This window comes from Macaca nemestrina, chromosome 17 (assembly GCF_043159975.1).
Source record: "Macaca nemestrina isolate mMacNem1 chromosome 17, mMacNem.hap1, whole genome shotgun sequence".
NCBI lineage: Eukaryota > Metazoa > Chordata > Mammalia > Primates > Cercopithecidae > Macaca > Macaca nemestrina.
The window spans coordinates 76,126,715-76,142,950 of NC_092141.1; the positions used below are offsets into that span (position 1 = coordinate 76,126,715).

Genomic DNA, 16,236 nt, shown 5'->3' on the forward strand with positions numbered 1-16,236 from the left:
CAAGTGAAACATAATGTAACCAACCATCTCCATTTAAGTGAACTGTTAACTAACATCCAGATATCATCCCACAAGATTAATCTACTAAGTTTTCTGGGAATAAAAGATTCCATAGTGGGAGGGAAAAGACTTTTTTCTCTGTTGTTAACGTTAAAGAAATTATTTTAAAAGGTTGGAAATAAACAGCAAGCACATCAATCATTCACTTTGTGAGATGATTCATGCAAAAGCATTTTGAACAAACCAAAGTTACCCTAATACACCGAAAATGTGAAAATCTGCAATGTGCTAAAAACAATTATCTTTGTCAAATACATTTTTCAGTGTTGTAAGTGAATCACTCATTTGTGAATCTCATGTATCAAAATAAAACTAACCAAATATTTTTGCAAAAGTAAATTTCACTCTAAGAACCCACTGACAATGAAAGGTACTTATTCACACACATACACAGAGGTAACAGAAATAGCAAACATTAAGCGCACCAAGGTACAAAAAACTTAAATTCCAAAATTAAGGCCCATTTAAAAAGATCAATGACTAAAGTAGATTATTCAATATGAAGTATTATTTAGTAAAGTACAAAACTTCATAAAACCTATAAAAACTTTGGCACACAGTTCCCCCTCATATTATGAACTCGTTTGGCAGGTTAAATAAAAACATCATAAGTGATATCAGCGAGAACAGCAGAGTGAGGAACTCCAAAGTCCAGTCCTCCATAAAAACAGAAAAAAATTGGCAAAAGCTGTAATAATCCATTTTTTAGGAACCTAGAAACCTAAGTAGAAGCTTGCAGCAACCAGAAAAACAATCAAGAATTAAGCAAGAAGAAGAAATAAAAGGCATCCAGATTGGAAAGGAAGAATGAAACTATTTTTACTTGTAGATGACATTATCTTCCATATTAAAAAAACCTAAGATATCTACAAAAAAATCTATTACTTAATAGAGTTCAGCAAGATTGCAGACACACTATCAATATACCATCGTGTTTTTAAACACTAATAATGAACAATCCAAAAATGAAATTAAGAAAACAATTCCACTTATGATAGCATGAAAAAGAATAAAATGCTTAGGAATAAATTTAACAAAGGAAGTGCAAGACTTATACTTGGAAAATTATAAAATACTGTCAAAAGAAATTTTAAGAGACCTGAACAAACAGAAAGATGTCCCATGTTCAGGTACTCGAAGACTTAATATTGTTAAGGTGGCAATACTCCCCAAATTAATCTACAGATTTAAAGCAATTCTTTCTTTAAATGTCAGCTGGCTTTTTTTCTGCAGAAATTGGCAAGCTGATCCTAAACTTCCCATGAGAAAATTCAAGGAACCCAGAATAAACAAAACAATCTTCCAAAAGAACAAAATATAAGGACTCATACTTCCAATTCCAAAACTTACTACAATACTACAGTGTACAATACAGTGTGGTACTGGCAGAAAGACAGACACACAGATAAATGGAATACAATGGAGAATCCAGAAATAAACCCGGCATCTACAGTCAACTGATTTTTGACAATGTTGCCAAGACTATTCAATGCGGGAAAGAAGAGTCTTTTCAAAAACAATGCTGAGAAAACTGGCCACATGCAAAAGACTGAATTTGATACCCACCTCACACAATATACAAAAATTAACTCAAAATGGACCAAAGAACTAAGAACCAAGTGTAAGAGGTAAAACTATAAAACTATAAAAAGGAAATGTAAAAGTAAATCTTTGCGATCTTGGATTAGGCCAGGGTTTCTTGGATATGACACCAAAAGCATAAGCAGCCAAAGAAAAAACTGATAAATTGTAGTTTAGCATCAAAGGACACTATCAAGAAAGTGAAAAGACAACCCACAGAGTGAGAGAAATAATTGCAAATCATATATCAGATTAAGAGTCTGTACCAGAATATATATTTTAAAAACTCTTATATGAATAGACATTTCTCCCCCAAAAAGATACAAATGACCAAGAAGCACATGCAAAGACATCAACATCATCAGTAATTACGGAAATGCAAATCAAAACTACAACGAGGGCTGGGTGCGGTGGCTCATGCCTGCAATCCCAGCACTTTGGGAGGCTGAGGATGGATCACCCGAGGTCAGGAGTTTGAGACCAGCCTGGCCAATATCGTGAAACTCCATCTCTACTAAAAATTTTTAAAAAATAAAATAAAAAAAAATTAGCTGGGTGTGGTGGTGGGCGCCAGTAGTCCCAGCTACTCAGGAGGCTGAAGCAAGAGAATTGCTTGAACCTAGAAGGCGGAGGTTGCAGTGAGCCAAGATCGCGCCACTGCGTTCAGTCTGGGTGAAAGAGTAAGACTCCGTGTCAAAAAACAAACAAACAAACAAAAACACTACAATGAGATCCTACTACACACCCATTAGGATGGTTATAATTTTTTTACAAAGCGAGTATATAAATTGGAATCCTCATACATAGCTGTGGGAATATAAATGTACAGAGAACACAGTTTGCAGTTCCTCAAAAGGTTAAACATAGACTTACTACATCACCCAAGAACTCCACTCCTAGGTTACAGTGTGGATGCACTTCAAAAGCCAGATATAAAAGGCCACATAATGTATGATTCAATTTTTATGAAATGTCTCCATAGACACAGAAAGTAGACTGGGGATTACTAGACACTGAGAGTGGGGAAATCGGGGTGTAACTGCTTAACAGTTATGGGGTTTCTTTTATGGGTGATGAAATGTCCTAGAATTAGACAGTAGTGATGACTGTATAACATTGTGAATATACTAAAATCCACCAATTGTACAATCTAAAATGGCTAAAATGGTGTATTTTATGTGAATTTTATTATAAATAGCTAAAACACCACTTAACTGAAAATTACATTACTGCTCAGTTGTAAAACTACTGTTCATTATAATCTGAAAGACTGTCAGATGTGTACCAAATTTTTGTAAAGTATGGTTCCAAAATTCTAGATCCTGACAATACATAAATGTAGATAGATACCAATTCATCTTTATTATGCTTCTAATTTACTTTAAGAGCCTAAAATCGCAGTAAGTTGTTTTAATGACAGCTATGCAGAATGAACCAATCAATGAATACTGGGACAATTTGAAGAGACTGCCTCTAAATCCCTACAAATAAGACATACAGTTTTCCCTATGAATCTTGACTTTTAATTAGCATCTATAGCAGACAACTTGTAAAATGTGAATCGATTATTTTTAATGGCCTTTAGATATCATTCTGAAACTGCCAAAATGAAGCTAATATCAAAAAAGTATTTTTCATATATAAAAATTAGAAATGTTTATCCCGATTTATGTCTCTGTCTGATATGACTACAACCAGCTTTACACATTCTTATCTTTAATCACGGCAAATTTAATGGGATCAGCTAGACATTTTTATAGCCTACACCACACGGTACTGCTTTGGAAGTTTTATAACCTGGAATTACTACGTTTTTCATAGCAATAAAAGTCCATGAAGATGCTCTTTAGAAATATCTAACTATTTTATTTTATTTTATTTTATTTTGAGACAGAGTCTCGTTCTGTCGCCCAGGCTGGCGTGCAGTGGCACATCTTGGCTCACTGCAAGCTCCGCCTCCCAGGTTCACGCCATTCTCCTGCCTCAGCCTCCCGAGTAGCTGGGACTACAGGCGCCTGCCACCACGCCCGGCTAATTTTTCCTATTTTTAGTAGAGACGGGGTTTCACTGTGTTAGCCAGGATGGTCTCGATCTCCTGACCTCGTGATCCACCCACCCCGGCCTCCCAAAGTGCTGGGATTACAGGCCTGAGCCACTGTGCCCAGCAGAAATATCTAAGTATTTTAAGATAAAATTCAGTTTACCTTAAAATGCTTAGTTTAGCAGAGTCAATTTTATGTTAAAAATCCGCAAATTCTGATATTTGGGAATCAGAGTACCTCAGTCTAACAAAGCACCAGGCTGAGTGGCAGGAGAAGGAGCACAGAACTTGGAGCTGGCACTGGCTGAAAAGCCAGCATCTTTGGAAAGCTCTCGTTAACAAATGTATAATTAACACATGTAACTTAAAGCAAAAAGATGAATCACTAAAAGCCATTTCCTCAGATTAAAAAAAGACAAAGCTCCTTGAATAGAGTCCTCAGATATTCAGTATTTTCTGTAAACAGTAATAAAAGACTTTTAAGGGGCTTCATGTTTCAACAGTAGTGTCCATTTTACAAAATCTGAAATACAATAGGATTAAAATAATTCCCAAGAAAGGATTATCTTTAATACACTATTACATTCAATAAGATCTGTGCCTTCCTATCATCAATCAATAAATACTGATATTTTTCACACACAATCAACTAATAACAAAAGGAAAATAAGAAGACATTTACCTCTTCTAAGCTAGGGAGCGAAGAAGAAGATACTGTTCGAGATGACAATGGGTGAAATGGCTCTTGACCAATAGCATGTTGATGATTCTGTATTTGTACAAAAGGGTTCTGCGGTGGCCTGTGAGGCAATGGAGGTAGGCCATAGGGAAAACCTGGCCCCATTAGGTGATTCTGTTGCAAGTTAGCAAAAGTCCATGCTCCATCAGGTGCCAGGTATTTCAAGGGAGGAGGGGCAAGGTGTTCAGATGGCAATGAGAAAGGTGAGCTGAATATCTGGGGTGGGAGGCGCTGCGGAAATGCTGGGTTGCTGGCTACTTCAATGTCTCTGCTGTTATCATTAAAGTTAGAAAAGTGGCTACTGTGGTCTGTACTGGATGGGGGAGATGGGACTGCTGGTGGGCTTCTAGTCTGTACTTGTCTATATTGCAAAAGTCTTGATTGAGGTGGTGGCATTTCAGCTAGTTCCCGTGTTTCACTTTGATCACGATGAGACAGTTCTCTGATTAAGTCTTGAAACCTACAAGAAAACAATAAAATATGAGGAGAAAACAAAAGGCTCCATCACATTAAGGAAAGCTTAGTCAACTATACATGTATTTTCAACGAACAAAATCATAGTACTAATAACTAGAACTGGCATTAATTCATCTCAGATATAAGCATTAGCACTCAATAGATGCTGAGATGAAGACATTAAATATGCTCAATTACCTGATTTCTTTCTGTTCCCACTGTATTAAAAACATATCCTTGTCTCTATATGTCTTTGACAACTGGAAGTTATAAAAGGTCACCATGATGGTGGACCTTGTTCAGAAGGGATTAGGAAACACGTCAGAGCATTCATGTGACACTGGCCATAAAAACAACCTTACAGTTAGGACCACTCACTCACATGTAGCTGGAATTATAGGAATGTAGAATTCTGTGCCACCAGAAAAATAATTAATGATATAATTTTTAGCTTTTAACCATGAATTTACTCCTGTCTTTATTCATTCTTTGCAAGTATTACTACTAAATAAAAAAACCTGCTCACAGCGATGGTGTTTCTCCTGCAGAAAAGACCACAAAGCAAGGGAACAAGTTAATTTCCAACCCAGAGTAGATCATCCATGCCTAAATTTGTACAAGAGTTACTTCTAAATGAGTTTTCTGTATTTTAGAGCCAATCAAGAGGACTGTGTAGCATGTGCTTAGAAGGCCAGCATCCAATTTCTCTGAGGCAATATTCCAGCTTGAAGCTAAAAGGACTACAGTCAAAAAAGAGAACAGTGAGGGGGTCGCATTCCAGAGGCTATTTTCAGTCGGCTGGAATACCTTGAGTATGTGGTCTCCACTTCATCTTCGGCACTGCTGGTGAGCTTCCAGTCTGCCCGCACTGGCGGCTGATGTAATCCCAGGGGCGGCTGAGGAAGATGCTGGAGGTGAGGATGGTGATGGTGTGGGTATGGAACGCTGCCCTGACTGAGAAAGGCATGATGCTCACTCCATTGCTGGAACCGTGCCTGCTGCTGTCTTAATGTTTCCAGAGCGACGCTCCCATGTATACGATCTGCAAAAATATTTGTGAAAACTTTTTTTATGAATTTGGGGTTTCAAGTTCATTATTTAAAGTTTTTACTAACATATTTTCTCCACAAAGACAAAGAAAGAGCTACAAATTTGGTTTTAGTAAGAAGTAAATGTTTTCTATATTTGCCAGAAATCAGTTATGGTGATGATGACGACTTACATAATGATGATCCTGACATCCACTGGATACTATCATACAGCATTTAGAACTAATTTCTGATTATCACACTAAACGGGGGGTTTTTGCTAGCATTATTTGAAGAAATGATTCAATCTTAACCCAAAATGATACTGTACATACAGTCCATGTCATTTTAAGTAACTAATCTCTGAATTTTCACATCTGGCGATAATAGAACTTACCTAAAGCCTCCCCTATAGGTAATCCTGGGGGGTTCTCATCAATGAAGCTATTCAGATGCGAAGGAAGAATGGGGCCGGGTTGTGTAATGGCTCTCAGAGGACTGTGGCCTTCTTGCAGCATGGGAGGGGGCTGCTGCTCCGAAATCACAGCCTCTGCAGGAGGAGACTGTGGCCGATGAGCAACTGCATTATTAAAAAAAGCATTGTTGGGTCCTGCCTGATATGCAGGAGAAAGCTGAGGAGGTGGCTGCTGAGGCTGCTGATTCAACTGACTTTGCTGCTGGACTACCTGATTTGGCTGAGGTGGCATCTGATTTGCTTGTTCAGGCAAATTATTCTGCTGCTGATTTAACAAGGTGTGCTGCTGTGGAATTGGAAAGGGTGGTCTTGGTAGCTGGGGAAGGGGATGAAAATGGCGATTAGGGATTGCATACTGTGCATGGGGAGCAGGAAGGGGAAGATTTATGTGTCTTGGGTTGAGATTATCTTTGCGAGGAAATTTGGTACTGGGATAAACAACACTAGGACGTGATTCAGGACTTCTGTTCTGTGGATTTGATTCCAAATCAACCTAGAAAAAAATAAGAAGCCTTTTTTAACTGCAGAAGATTCGAATTCAGTTGCTCTCCACCTTTTCCCAACCCTAACACATCTAAAGGATATGATACATTGATATCTTCCAGCAGGAGAGCTGAGTGCTCAATTATTTACTTCCTCACAATTAAATAAAGGAAAATTTTTTTAAATTTAAAAAGATGACACAGAAAAAAACAGCATATTAAATGTGAGTCATAAGAAAACATACTGCCATTTTATTAGCATATCTACTTTAATTCCTTTCAGGGCATTATTTTTAATTTCACACTTTCTTCCTTAGAAAGATGGTCATTTATTTCATTCTGATATAAATCATTAAAATGTGTTTTCCTTCTGATTTTATGGTGGGTTTTTTTTTTGTTGTTGTTGTTTTTTCTTGGAGACAGAGTCTCATTCTGTCTCCCAGGCTGGAGTGCAGTGGCACCATCGTGGCTCACTGCAATCTCTGCCTCCTGGATTCAAGCAATTCTCCTGCCTCAGCCTCCCAAGTAGCTGGGATTACAGGCATGCGCCACTACACCCAACTAATTTTTGTATTTTTAGTAGAGATGGAGTTTCACCACGTTGGCCAGACCTGGTCTCAAGCTCCTGACCTCAGGTGATCTGCCTGCCTCGGCCTCCCAAAGTGCTAGGATTACAAGCGTGAGCCACTGCACCCAGACTGATTTTATTGTTTTTATACATCTATTTCCTTAAAAATATCTATGTTAATAAAAAGGTGCATCTCAATTTAAACAACTTTGAAATGAACAAACAAGTACTATACCACTTTTGTATATAACTAGTTTGGTCGTCAATTTTTCCATTACATATTGACATTCTTTCTTTAACATTTATTGTGGCCAACCAATACACTGTGCCTGGTGTTGGAAATTAAATAGGCAATAATAAGACAGCCTACCCATCAAGAGCCTAGTGCAGGGGTCTATATACCATGCCCCCACTCCAATGCCATTTCCAGCTCACCAGATTTTGTAAATAAGGTTTTCTTGGAACACAGCTACATTCATTTATTTACATATTGTCTGTAGCTGCTTGTGCACTGTAACGATAGAGCACAGCAGCTGCAACAGAGACCATGTGGTCCCCAAGGCTAAGATTTACTGTCTGGCTTTTTACAGAAGAAGGTTGCTGACCCCTGGCCTACAGTCCAGTAGAAGATAACAATATGTAAACATATCACTAGAGGTACTATAAGAGGATGCAACTGTAGTGCCTGAGAAAATTAAGGAAGGTTTCACAGAGGTCAAGACATTTGAGTTGAATCTTATAAAAAGAGGTGGAATATTCCGAGGAGGGAAGGACATTCCAGGTAAAGGTAACAGTTTATGCAAAGGCTGAAGAAAGGAAAAGTCTGGCAGATTTGGAGAGCATGGGAAGTTTTGTGTACGCAGAGCTATAACTTCACTTGTTTATATATTAGTTTTCCCTTTTTAACATCAGAGGAAACTACAAGAGCCCAATCACACAAGACCCTGAATTATTCAATTCTGAGTAACTGTTTTTAATGCCATTAACTGTGGTAACTACAAAAGGTTTTTAAGCTGGGGAGTGTTGTCATCCTTCTGAAATGTAAGTTTGATCATAAGTGATGATAATGTGAAAAATAAAATATAAGATGGAAAGCGACGATTTTCTTTTTCCAGCTCTCTCAAAACACTCCATGCATTGCTTGGAGTGTAAATAAATTTGGCACGTCAATCTCTTTATAAGTTTCACTGATGAGCTAGTGACTGAGGATTGCACAGCGCTTGCCTCACCCAAGGCTCTTAAATTAGACACAGAACTGACCACTACCAAAAAACAGAACAAGTAGCTTGTTTTTGAACTGCAGTTGGGCTACATTTGGTGACCAACCTGTTGCAACAAATGCTCGCGATGCAAATTGTGTGCCAATTGCATCCTCATCTGTAATCATTCTAGCTCAAATGGATTGCCATTAAATTTGGCCAATTTTAGGCTCTTAAAATTACTTAGTATATACAAATTATCTAGAAAAAGAAGTGAGAAGCATGACAATTCTATCTCGGTCTTCCCAAGTATGCAATGCCTGCTCTTCAGATGTCTCAGAACCTCATTAAGGTTCTTCATAAACAAACATTTTCCTCCATAAATCTCCATCCTTTCAACGACTAAAATTATATTCACCTGGGATATACTTTTTTTCCAGAAGATATTGTTGATATGCATACTCTGGTCACATGAGGGAGGTCATAATCAGATGTTAAGGTTGTTTATGAATAAGCTGCTATCTTAATTGTCTCTATCACTTCTGACCTTGACATAGAAAGGAAGCTAGGTCTGTGTCTCAGGACTGTGCTACTCTATAATACTACAATCGGCTCCCTAAGGAAGGTAGAGGACGGTAAGGGCTGAATAAGCCTGCATCTGCTACTATCAGAATCAGATTCTCCTCTATCATTTTCCTCTTAATACTGAGGAGGCACTGAGTCGAAAGAGCCAGGACTAGTTCTTTTATTTTTCCTGGGCCCCAAGAAAAAGCATCAGGGTGGGAGAGAAAATGAAACATGTTTTCAGGTTGCCTAGTTCTCTAACAGAGAGAATTCTAACAGAAATTTTAAAACGAGGACATGAGAGACACTTAGCTATCTTGGCTTCAGTTGTTCTGAGAGCATCTAAGACTCGTGTGATTGGTTTCGTCCCAAAGTTGCCTCTGACTATATGTGCTGCTGGTGCAGGTGCACCAGCTTGACATGCCACTCATTCTCTCTCTGCACCACTTCCCAAACACATACCACTTCTGCTTTCACTGCAGCCCCCGCTTATCTATCAGGAGGTTCCCTTGGCTGCCTCATTTGTACTGCAGCCCCTCCAGAAGGTACTGAATCCTTCCAGATATAGAAGCTGTGAGTAAAGAGATGCTTATGTGATATAAGTAAATGAATAAAGAGAATAGCTGCTTAAATAAAACTAGGGTGAGGTTGGAGATACAGATTTGGAAGTCGGTATCATGAAGTGGATACTTAAAATTAAGGTTCGGACTGGTTTAGAAACCATAGAATGCAAGACAGATGGGATAAGGACAGAACTCTGGGAAATCCCAACTTAAGGACTAGGGACAGATGTTGCGGGAGGCTGAGCAGGAACTTTTTTAAAAAGAGGTCATGTTAGAGAGACAGTGAAAAGTAAAAATGTGTCAAAGAAAACAAAAGAAACAAGATGGTCAAAGGCAGAAGTAGAAAATAGTGCCTAATACCAAGAAAAGCCAAGTAAGAATACATTTGAAGTATGTTCGTAAGAGCACAATAGTTTCAGTGAAATGTAGACTTTGTGGGTTAAAGAGCAAATAACAGGTGAGGAAGAAAGGAGAAATGAGGTAGTAGCTATAAAGGAGATGAAGGTTAAAGAAATTATCTTTTTAAAAAAAGTCTATCAAGTAATTTGCTTACTTTAGGCTAAAAGAGATCTAAATATGCTATAGGCTAACAGGGAAGAACCAACAACTAGAAAGAATGGAGAGACAAATGAGGAGAAGGGACAAGGTCTATGTGGTACCTGAAGAGGAGAGATTAATCTTTTTTTTTTTTTTTTTTTTTTTTTTTGAGAAAGAGTCTCACTCTGTCGCCCAGGCTGGCACGATCTCAGCTCACTGCAAGCTCCGCCTCCCGGGTTCACGCCATTCTCCTGCCTCAGCCTCCTGAGTGGCTGGGACTACAGGCGCCCGCCACCACGCCCAACTAATTTTTTTGTATTTTAGTAGAGACGGGGTTTCACCTTGTTAGCCAGGGTAGTCTTGATCTCCTGACCTAGTGATCCACCCGTCTTGGCCTCCCAAAGTGTTGGGATTACAGGTGTGAGCCACCACGCCCAGCAAAGGAAAGATTAATCTTAACAGGAACTCTTCTTCTGAGACTGGTGAACAGGAAGTAAGGGTGCTCAGGGCTATGGTAAAAGTGCTAAATTTAAGGTTACAAATTAACAAGAGAAAATCCTGATGAGGTAAGTCTAAGACAAGCCATCCAATAAGGTAAGAGAATGTGGAAGGTAATCAGGCTTGAGAAGAGTCACTGAGACAACTGGGCAAAGGAAGTGAGATATGTGTGAAAGAAATGAAGGAGAGCCCTGAGGGTTCCATTCAGATTAGAAAACAAGAACTTCCAGTGGCGCTAATTCAACCAGTGACTTGATTTTCTCTAAGTAGTTTATAAGCACAGAAGCAGAGAAAATAGATGAATGGACAGATAAAGAATTAAGGGCTTAGTGAGTATGATGAGAGAATAAGGTGAGGGACCTGAGGAAGTCTTCCTGTCTCCAAGGAAGAAGTTTTCCTTCTTCACGATAATGACACACTTGTAATAACACACCTGTAGCTCTGTCTTCATTTACTACCTTATCATAGAAAATCTCTAAATTCAACTTTATCACTGAGTAACAGAATTTGAGAAAAGTATACTGATACATGAAATAGCACAGCCAAAGAAGAGATGAAGAAAGAGAGGGCAATATGGCTCACTATATCCCTGTGAAAAAATAAACATAAAGGATAAGGGTACAAATGGAGGTATTTTTCTTTAAAACATCAAGATTCCAAGATGACCAATCAGACTAAATCCACTAGAACAATGCAGTCACTAAGCAGCATACCTGTTTTGGTTCTGTTGGCTTTTTCTCTGGTGTTCGAATCTTAGTAATTTCAGGTCCGGAATTATTTGTATCACTTTTACCTAAGAAAATATTTAAAAATCCTTGTAAGTTTTCTCCAGTGGATATGACATTTCCAAGGCTTATCCAATATTAGAGAAAGAGGCAGAATACTTTAAACACTTTTCACCTATTATGATCAGTGTATGACTACTTGGGTTTTGTTCTTAAATTGTCAGTCATAGTTTCTCTGTAAGAAAGAAAACTTATAAATGAAGCAAACTTCATTGACAAGACAAAGCCTAATAAGCGAATAACCTCAAAGCATCAAATAATCCCAAAGGAAACTACCCAGTCTCCAGGAATTACAGCCTCATTTGCTTAAACTAGGTATATTAAAGGCCTTGGCATTCTTGCCTATTTATAAAGGTTCAATGCTTTGGTCACTTATAAATGCAATTAAGCGAAAATCTAAATAACGCCTCAATCCAATTTAGTAATCTAAATGTAATAAAGATATTCAGAAAGGAATGTAGTTATACTGTTTAAAATTAATAGATATCAAACTGAGTATAAGTGGGTGAGAAATAGTAGAGGAGGCAAAATTAAGGTTTTAAAAAAGCACAGTTATAATAGACAACTCATACATGGGAAATGCTTTTAATTTACAAAAGAATTAACCACTGGATAGTTTAAGTTCCTTGAAGGAATCCTGGATTTAGGTTCTTGTTCAGAAACATTCTTTTTGGAACGCCACTGGAACTTTGTAAAATGAATTATCGCTCCAGAATTACCCTACCATTAAGCTTCAAGAAATGAAAACTACAGTATCTGAGATGAAGAATACATTGAATGGAATTACCAGCAGAATAGACACTACAGAAGAAAAATCTGGCAAATTTGAAGGCACAGGAATAGAAATTATCCAAAATGAAACATAGAGAAAAAAATTTTTTAAAAAGTAGCACCCATAAACTGTGCAAAAACTTTAAGCATCCCAATATATGGGTAATTAGAATCTCTGAAGAACAGTGGTAGGGGCAACACAGAAAAAAATATCCGAAAAGATATAAAGGTTAAAATTTTACAAACTTGATAAAAACTATAAACTCAGAGATCTGAGAAACTCAACAAACCTTGAACACAAGAAACAGGAAGAAAACTACATCAAGGCATGTCATAATCAAACTGATAAAACCAATATAAAAAGAAAATCTATGAAGCAGCTAGGGAGAAAAAGACTTGTTACATACAGAAAAACAAGGATAACGATGGCATCAGATTTCTCACTGGAAAAAAAGCAAGTGAGAAAATGGTAGAACAACACCATTAAAGTACCAAATGATAAAAACTGCCAACCAAGAATTCTCCACCCTACAAAAACATCTTTTAAAAATGAAAGCGAAATAAAGACACGTTCAGGCATACAAAAGCTGAAAGAACTCATCATCAGCAGACCTGCACTGTAAGAAATGCACTAAAAGTCTTTCAGGCAGAAGAAAACTTGTATCAGCTGGAAACATCAATATACAGAAAGAAAAATTACTAGAAATGGTAACACATGGGTAAATACTTAAGATTATTTTTCTTATGATTTAAAACTCTTTTACTTGGCTGTTTAAACAAAGATAACAATAATGTTTTGGGGACTTATATGTAAAAGTAAAATACATGACAACAATAGCATACAGGCCAGGAGAGAAAAAACAGCATACTTTAAGCTTCCTTTACTGTAAATGCAGTGGTAAAATATAAATTGGAAAGTAATCTGTCAAGATTAAAGATTTATACTATAAACCCTAAAGCAACTAGCAAAATAATAAAACAAAGAGTTGTCACTGTTAAGCCAATGGAGACAAAAAGGAGTCATTAAAAAAAAAATACTCTCCCAATCCAGAAGAGGGCAGAATAAAAGGAGAAGGGGAAAAAATCAATTGGACAAATTGAAAACAAATAGCAAGATGATAGAATCAAATTTAACTATATCAACAATCACACTAAAAGTAAATGGTCTAAACACCCCAATTAAAAGGCAGAGATTGTCACATTAGATTTAAAAAAATCAAGAGCCACCTATATGTTATCTAAAATAAACAAACGTTAAATATAAAGACACAAACAGATTAAAAGGTAAAAATATACATACACATACACATACACATACACACACACACACGCACACCATGCTATCACTTGATAAGAGAAAGCTGAAGAGGCTACACTGATATTACGCAAAGTAGATCTCAAACCAGAGAATATTTTCAGGGACAAAGAAGGTCATTCCACAATGATAAATGAGTTAATTAATCAAGAGCACACAATACTAAACATTTATCTTCTAATAATAGAACTTCAAAATTCATTCAGAACTGATAGAACTTAGAAACCTGAAAACTGAAAATTAGACAAATAGCAATTATATTGGGAGATTTCAATATCCCTCCTCAGTAATTGATGGAAAGAATAGAATCAGCAACGATACAATGGACCTGAACAACTCTACCAACCAACTTGACCTGATTAACATTTTTTTTTCTTTTTTCAAACAGAGTTTCGCTCTTGTTGCCCAGGCTGGAGGCAATGGCACGATCTCGGCTCACTGAAATCTCCACCTCCTGGGTTCAAGCAATTCTTCTGCCTCAGCCTCCCGAGTAGCTGGGATTACAGACGTGCGCACCACATCCGGCTAATATTGTATTTTTAGTAGAGATGGGTTTCACCATGTTAGCCAGGCTGGTCTCAAATTCCTGACCTCAGGTGATCCGCCCACCTCAGCCTCCCAAAGGGCTGGGATTACAGGCATGAGTCACCATGCCCAGCCCCCAATTAACATTTACAGAGCAATCTATTCTTTTCAAGTACACACTGAACATTTACCAAAATAAACCATATTCTGGGCTGTGAAACAAATCTCATTCAAAAGCATTCAAGTCATACAAAATATGTTCTCTTAACACAATGGAATTAAAGTACAAATCAGTAACAGAAAAATTTCTAGAAAATCACCAATAATCAGCAACTAAAACACCTTTCTAAATAATCCATGGGTAGGATTTCAAGAAAAATTAGGAAATATACTGAACTAAATGAAAATAAAAATACAACATACTGGTATTTGTGGAACATATTACTGAAGAATTATAAATCAAATACTAATATTCATTTAAGCTTTCACTTTAACAAAATATGTGCAAAGACTGTATATACCGAAACCCTTTTTTTTTTTTTTTTTTTGAGACGGAGTCTTGCTCTGTCACCCAGGCTGGAGTGCAGTGGCGCGATCTTGGCTCACTGCAACCTCTGCCTCCCAGGTTCAAGCGATTCTCCTGCCTCAGCCTCTCAAGTACCTGGGATTACAGGCGTGCACCACCATGCCCGGATCATTTTTATATTTTTAGTACAGACAGGGTTTCTCCGTGTTGGCCACGCCTGGTCTCTAACTCCTGATTTCAGGTAATCCGCCCACCTTTGCCTCCCAAATGCTGGAATTACAGGCATGAGCCACTGTGCTCAGCCTGAAAACGTTTTTTAATACTGAAAAAAAAAATAAAGACCTAACAGAAAAAAATGGAGACATATACTCTGTTCAAAGATCAGAAGAATCAGTATGTTAAGATGTTAATTCTCCCCAAAATGACCTAAAGATTAAACACAATGCCAATCCAAATCCCAGAAGGCTAAGTAGGAATTGACAAGATGATTCTAAAATATATAGAAATGCAAAAGACCTGGAATAGACAATTTTGAAAAAGAACAATGTTGGAGGACTTACACCTGATTTAAAGACTTTTACAAAGCTGTAATAATCAAGACAGCATATTTGGTGTAAACATAAACATATGCATTAATAAAAAGGATCCACACATAGGATCAACTGATTTTCAACAAAGGTTCCAAGGCAGTTCAATGAAGGAAGGACAGAGTTTTCAACAAATAGTGCTGGAATCACTGAACATACACATGCAAAACCAAAACAAAATAACAACAACAAAATCTCAGTCCTTACCCTTACACTATATATAAAATTTAACTCAAAATGGACCTAATTAATGTAAGAGCTAAAAACTATAAAACTTCTAGAAGAAAACATAAAAGAAGATCTTGGGTTAGATATATTTAAGACACAACACCCAAAACATGATCCACAGAAGAAAAAATGGATACAATGGACTTCAACAAAAATAAAAGCTGCTGCTCTTTGAAAGATACTGTTAAGAAAATGAAAGCTAGACCCAGTGGCATGTGCCTGTAGTCCCAGATACTCAGGAGGCTGAGGTGAGAGAATCTCTTGAGCCCGGGAGTTCAAGGTCTGACTGGGCAACATAGCAAGACTCTGTCTTTAAAAGGCAAAAAAAAAAAAAAAAAAAAAAGCGCAAGCCATATCCTGGGAGAAAATATTTTCTAAATATATATCTCATTAAAGATTAGTAAACAGAATGTATAAAGAACTCTTAAAACTGGAGACAATCGACCCAATAAAAAAGTGGGCAATAGAGGTTTCATCAAACAAGATACACACATGACAAATAAGGACAATAAAAAGATACTCAACATCACCCATTATTAGGGATATGCAAACATGTAAATTAATACCACAATGAGATATGATTAGATATCCACTAACAAGAGTACAATTTAAAAAAAAAGACTGACCATAGCACATGCAAATGAGAACATGGGACAACTGGAAATCTCATACATTACTAGTAAAAATGAAAAATGGTTCAGCTACTTT

The 16,236-nt window shown here is 37.3% G+C and overlaps 1 protein-coding gene across 7 annotated transcripts in view; it reads right to left on the reverse strand.

Moving 5' to 3' along the window:
- Positions 1-16,236, reverse strand: part of LOC105469033 (helicase with zinc finger) — a 187,913-nt gene that overhangs the window by 41,406 nt on the left and 130,271 nt on the right. For all 7 annotated transcript variants that reach the window (XR_011615959.1, XM_071083493.1, XM_011719558.2 and 4 more), the window contains 4 exons: positions 11,505-11,584; positions 6,303-6,873; positions 5,685-5,919; positions 4,365-4,881 (listed from right to left, as the gene is read on the reverse strand). Coding sequence is in view for 6 of the 7 variants with exons in the window: in XM_071083493.1 (XP_070939594.1) it covers positions 4,365-4,881; positions 5,685-5,919; positions 6,303-6,873; positions 11,505-11,584 (1,403 nt within the window). In the remaining variant the exon portion in view is untranslated. The remainder of the gene's footprint in view (positions 1-4,364; positions 4,882-5,684; positions 5,920-6,302; positions 6,874-11,504; positions 11,585-16,236) is intronic.